At 38.8% G+C, this 6,286-nt stretch overlaps 1 protein-coding gene across 1 annotated transcript; it reads right to left on the reverse strand.

Moving 5' to 3' along the window:
• Positions 1 to 3,319: 3,319 nt before the first annotated feature.
• Positions 3,320 to 3,706, reverse strand: LOC110567286 (DNA-directed RNA polymerases I, II, and III subunit RPABC4). The gene has a single exon (XM_021666426.2). It carries the CDS (start codon positions 3,685 to 3,687, stop codon positions 3,511 to 3,513), a length of 177 nt encoding a protein of 58 aa, XP_021522101.1. The 5' UTR covers positions 3,688 to 3,706; the 3' UTR covers positions 3,320 to 3,510.
• Positions 3,707 to 6,286: the final 2,580 nt, after the last annotated feature.

A 6,286-nucleotide genomic window follows, 5' to 3' on the forward strand; every position in this document is an offset into this window, starting at 1 on the left:
ACTGTGATGTGTCAGAGGATTCATTTAATTTGCTCTTAGCAGAGCCCCTATCCTTTGCCCACCTAAATCACTTGGATAAAAAGGGAATTGAATTATATTTCATTTAGATTCAACTTACATTTTCATGTTTTTTATTATTAAGCCAGGAATTTGATATCCTCTCTTGGCAGCAGCCCAGCAGTAATCACTTTAGCCCAGATCCTTTCTCTAATGCTGTATCCTGGGGAAGGAAAGCTTATGGGGATTTCATGAGTGGTCCTGGTGAAATGACAGTTTATTTATCTCCAGGGGCTCTTTAGCCTCCGCCTCTTGCACCTGGCCCTGACAGAAGGTTTGGAGGCTTTGGGGTCAAAGCAGTTTGGTTGGGAGAAGAAGGACAGGAACAGCAGTTATAAATGTCTGACCACAGCCCACTTGTAAGAGATCTTTGCAGTTCATACAAATGAAGTAGATTGAAATGCACTATTCTAGAACAATATGCCTCCCTAGTGTCTCCCCTGCAGCCTCCATATACCCTGTTTGGGAGAGTATTAAAATGAATTTTTGGCTGGGCACGGCAGCTCGTGCCTGTAATCCCAGCATTTTGGGAGGCCGAGGTGGGTGGATCACTTGAAGTCAGAAGTTCAAGACCAGCCTGGTCAACATAGTGAAAACCCATCTCTACTAAAATTACAAAAATTAGCTGGGCATGGTGGCACATGCCTGGAATCCCAGCTGCTGAGGAGGCTGAGGCACGAGAATACTTGAACCTGGGAGGCAGAGGTTGTGGTGAGCCAAGATCAGCCGCTGTACTCCAGCCTGGGCCACAAGAGCCAGACCCTATCTCAAAAAAAAAAAAGAATTTTTGACTTAAGTGTGATTATCCTGTTGCAGCTTATTGTACATCCAAAATACAAGTATTGGAAGATAAGATTAACACTTATATTCTGTGCTCTTTTTTTTTTTATTACTTTTTATTTTGTTCTAGGTACTTCGTATATGTGACATCATATCATATATGTCCTTCTGTGTCTGACTTGTTTCCCAAGCATGCTTTGACGTTTCATCCATGTTGTATCATATATCAAAGTTTTATTCCTTTTTATGGATGAATAATATTTGTGTGTGTGTGTGTGTGTGTGTGTGTGTGTGTGTGTACAAACCACATTTTCTTTATCCATTCATCTGTTGATGTTGGGTTGTTTATACCTTTTGACATTTGTGAGTAACACTGCTATAAAATTTGGTGGCAAACATCTGTTCTTTACCTCTGCAAGCTCTAAATTTAGATAGCTAGACAGATAAATAGATAGATAAATTTCTGTTGGAATTTCAGATAGATAGATAGATAGATGATAGATAGATAAATAGATAGATAGATAGATAGGTTTCTGTAGCTAGATTTCTGCTTTCGATTCTTTTGGGTAGGTACCTGAAGTAGAATTACTGGGTTATATGGTAGTTTTGTGTTTAACCTTTTGAGAAATTGTCGAATTGTTTTCCACAGTGTCTGTACCATTCTACATTCTCACCAGTAAGGTGCAGGGTTCCAATTTCTACACATCCTCACCAACACTTGTTATTCTCCGTCTTGTTTTGTCTTTTAATTATAGCCATGCTAGCAGGTGTGAGGTGGTACTTATTGGGATTGATTTGCATTTCCCTAATGACTAATGATACTAATCATCTTTTTATGGGTTTATGGGCCATTTGTATATCTTCTTTGGAGAAATTTCTACTCAAGTCTTTTGCCCATTTTTGAATTGGGTTTTATTTTTGGGTTTTAGGTGTTCATTATATATTCCAAATATTAATACTTTATCAGTGCTTTGCAAATATTTCCCCCCACCTAGTAGGTTGTATTTTTGCTTTTAAAGTATCCTTTGATACACACAAGAAAAATTGTACTTTGATTCACGAAGACTTTTGGTGAAGTCCAGTTTATTTATTTTACTTTTGCTTCCTGTATTCCTATATTTGATTTCAAATTACATGACACATGAATTCTGTTTAAATGTCTCACAAAAAGCATCCTAGCAGTCTGGGAAACAAAGGGAGACCCCATCTTTATAAAAAATGTAAACATTAGCTGGGTGTGGTCCCAGCTACATGAGAGTCCAAGGCAGGAGGATCAGTTGAGCCTGGGAAGCCGAGGCTACAGTGAACTGTGCCAGCACCACTGCACACCAGCCTGAGCAACAGAGTGAGACCCTTTCTCAAAAAAAAAAAAAAAAAAAAATGCATCTTAGGCATCTTGATTTAATTTTCTACTCTGTGTCTATCATCACATAAAGGATTGTCCAAACAGCAGAATTTGTGTGTAGTGGAGTGCTCTTTTATATGTGAAAATCTCAGACTAAATAGCTTTATTTACAATAGCCCAAAATTGTAAATAACCCAAATGTTCATCAGTAATAGAATGGATAAACAAACAATGGAATATTGGAACAGTGGAACAATTAAAAACAATAAAAAAGAATGCAGCCCTACTTCAGGTACAAACATGGATTAATCTCATTGACAGACTGATAAGGGAGAGGCCAGACACAAAACTACACCTACAGTTTATTTCCTTTTGTTATGAAGTTAGAGAGCAGGCAACACAAATCTATGATTATTATAGAAGTCAGGTCTGTGCTTACATGAAGTGGGATACTGAGAAGAGACATAAGAGAGAAAAGGAAGCCTTCTGAGCTGTTGGAAATAATCTATATCTTGATCTAGGCAGTAGCTACATGGGTGGGTGGGGGTGTGTGGGGGGGTGCATAAATTCAAGTTTACACAGGATTTGTACACTTTACTCTTTATATATTATACCTCAATTTAAAGCATTTTTAAATCTCTGGCTAACAGTGAGGTTCACAGAGTTCATGCTAGTATATTATGATAGTGATTTTTCTCATCAGACTATAGTCTGCCTTCTTTGGGAAGTTTTCAAATGATAACTGAGGAATCAATTAGCAGCAAACAGAACTCTTTATAAGTCACAGATTCTTGGAAATTTGCTTGTCGAAGGAACAGCTTCCTTGAAAACTAGTTAGAAGAGTAGTAAATCATTCACTTCTATATCATTGTTTATTCACAAAATAAAAATAGATTGCCTGGAAAAAATCAGCAAGTAATGAAGTAGGATGCTTTGATTGCTGTAGTATTTGAAACTATATCCTGATGGTTGTGCAAAAATGAGAGTTATGCTAAGATATTTTAGATACCAGGAAAAAGGATTGAAAAGGATTATGAGCATTAAAGCAGAATTTTTTTATTACAGTATGTTATTGTTCTATTTTATTAATCTCTTGCTATGCTTAACTTATACATTACACTTTATCATCGGTATGTAGATATAGAAAAAAAGGTGTATAAAGGTTTGGTACTATCTGAGGTGTCAGGAGTCCACTGGGGGCCTTGGGATGCATCCCCTGAAGATAAGGGGAAACTACTGTATGCAAAATCGAAAGCCATACGACAATCAGAAACATTGAGAGAGCAAATCTAAGTATACGTGAAGACATTCCTCTGAGTTCCCAGGTTTCATCGAGCATCAAAAACGACCAATCTTTTAGTCCTTTTCTTGTACATTATTCTGTATCCACATTCTCTGCATCTGATTGGATCCCTAGATTTTATTTCATTTTCTGTGTGACATTCTCCACAGATATATATCATTGGTTGCTGCTTTGGAGGTTGAACGTCCTTCTGAGTGTCCATTGTTAGTCCGCAACACAAGAAACCTTCTCCATGTTTCCAAATACAATCCGGCTTGTCTCCTAAAGCAGAATTTTTTTAAAATACAAGTAAAAGTTCAAGTATGTGTTGGTTTGACTCAGACTCAGAAGTGAAATTGGGAAGGCACAAAGTGATAGCTTTGGGCTTCAATTTGTTCGCTGACTATTTCCTCAGTAAAGAATTGAAGTTGTGGAAATGATCTCTGTCATGTAGGATATTTGAAGCAAATATAGGTGGAGGCCGAGGTGGCCAGAAATATCAATTGTCACTCTAGGACAAAGGAGCAGGGAGATGATTAGCCCTGGGCTTCAGTGTGAGTGGGAAGATCAGGCGATTCTGGACAAGGTTATCACACCTTAGAATATTAAGCTAATATTCAAAATTAAATTTATAAAATGGCCCACCAAAAACAAAAGGATGAAATACAGTAAAGATGGGGTTTGCATGTTTGGTTCAATTCATCTTGGGTCCTGAGACAAAATGGAAAATTAATCACTAAGTGAAAGTGCAGTAGAAAAAGCAGTAAGGCTTTCTAAGTGGAGAAACATGCCTGAGCAATGTGTGCTTTTTCAAAAGTCTTCAAAATACTGCAATACGTTAACAGAAGTATAGCAAGGAAAAACGTATGGTAGTCAAGAGTCAAAAGTAATACTCCATGAGCATATATATCATGTTTTCCTCACAGAGTAGACGGATATTTTCTTCTTTAAGAAGCGTTAATTTTTAATGGCATAAGAAATTCAACTTCTATTAAGCAAGCAGCCTGCAATAGATGTGGAAGTCCTGAGGCACTGTGCTATGATTTGAATACTGTCTACATTGCAGGAGAGAGCTCCCATCCCATATTTTTAAAATGAATTATTTAAAAATCAGAAATTAACCTTCTTTAACAAAAATGACAGAAGTAACTGTATATATATTTCCACAGATGTGATTTCTAGTGTCATTATCAAGGGATCTGAATAGGTGCTAACCTCAACAATAGGGATGAAAACACAACTGAGCTTCAGTGCCACTAAGACATCCCAGTGTGTTGACTGTTTTTGAATTGAACAAGCTGTAAAGGTTATAAAGTGTCTATCTACCTCAAAAAGATCATGAAAAGTAGGGTTGGCTCCACCTGTCCCTGACAGCTTATGCATTATATGATTTTTTATTCCAGCCTTCAATGATGTTAAGTGTCTCACACACAGGATTGACTATTCATAGTGCTCATACAACCAACAGATGGCAGAATTGGCTATGTTGTCATTCTGTGATTAATACAAATTTAGATCTATATCAAGCAGGATAGTTTGTTTGTTTGTTCATTTGTTTGTTTGTTTTTTGAGACAGGATCTCACTCTGTCACCCAGGCTGGAGTGCAGTGGTGCCATCATGTCTCATGGCAGACTCGACCTCCTGTGCTCAAGCAATCCTTCCACCTCAGCCTCCTGAGCACATGCCACCACACCCAGCTCATTTTTTTTTTTTTTTTTTTGGTAGAGATAGGGCCTCACTATGTTGCCCAGGCTGGTCTTTAACTCCTGGCCCTAAGGGATCCTTTGACATCAACCTCCCAAAGTGCTGGAATCACAGGCATGAGCCACCTTGCCAGGCCAGATTTTTTTCTTAAAATTGTTGTGGCCGAGGGCTATGGTACATGCCTGTAGTTCTAGCTATTCAGGAGGCTAACGTGGGAGAACTGCATGAGCCCAGGAGTTTGAGGCCAGCCTGGGCAATATGGCAAGACCCCAACTCTAAAATTATATATAGTAATAAAGTTGGTTGTGTACCTCCCTAGGAATCAGAATATCTTACACATACACATCCATATGCTCTTGCTCTTTCCCATTTCAAAGTATGTTTCTGAGCCTTTTTCCCCAAAACCTAGCAAAAGAAAGGACCTCACCTTCGACTGTTACTAAATGGTAACAGCACAATCAGTTCAAGAAAGGGTGGAGTTCATGAGCTGTTTTTTTCTTTCCTCACAGCACATCTGACACCAAATGAGATTTTTTCCTCCCACCAACCAATTCTCCAACTCTCCAGACAACAACTGGAGGTTGTACAATTCAATTCAATTATCTCAGTAACTTCTCAGAGTTGATGTCAGATCTTACAAGTGAAAGGGCTCAGTTTCACAAAACTATCCCCACTTCAGACTTCGGACCCCAATCACAAATCCAGGAGATCTGGGTTTCTGACCCTTCCAGCTACAAATCAAGGGTTCCCACAACCCCCTCCTCATGTTCAATAATGTGCTAGAACAGCTCACAGAACTTAAGACAACACTTTACATATTATTACTAGTTTATTATAAACTCAGTGACAACCAAATTCAGAAACAGCCAAATGGAAAGGATGCATAAGGGGAGGTGTGGGGCGGTGCGTGGAGTTTCCTCTGGCACCCTCCCAGAACGTTGATGTGGTCACCAAGCTGTGAGCTCTCTGAACCTCAGCATTTAGGGGTTTTATGGAGCTTACATCATGTAGGCATGATTGATTAGTAACTGAAGCCCTAGCTCCTCTCCCTTGGATGGGACTGAAAGTTCCAAGTTTCTCATCAAGACTTGGTCTTCCTGAAAACCAGCCACCATCC

This window comes from Aotus nancymaae, unplaced genomic scaffold, assembly GCF_030222135.1.
Source record: "Aotus nancymaae isolate 86718 unplaced genomic scaffold, 86718_ANA_hifiasm-v0.15.2.pri h1tg000007l, whole genome shotgun sequence".
Classification (NCBI taxonomy): Eukaryota; Metazoa; Chordata; class Mammalia; order Primates; family Aotidae; genus Aotus; species Aotus nancymaae.

What these genes read in the sequence shown, in the direction of transcription:
- LOC110567286 (XM_021666426.2), bottom strand. Translation starts at nt 3,687, where the DNA reads ATGGACACTCAGAAGGACGTTCAACCTCCAAAGCAGCAACCAATGATA.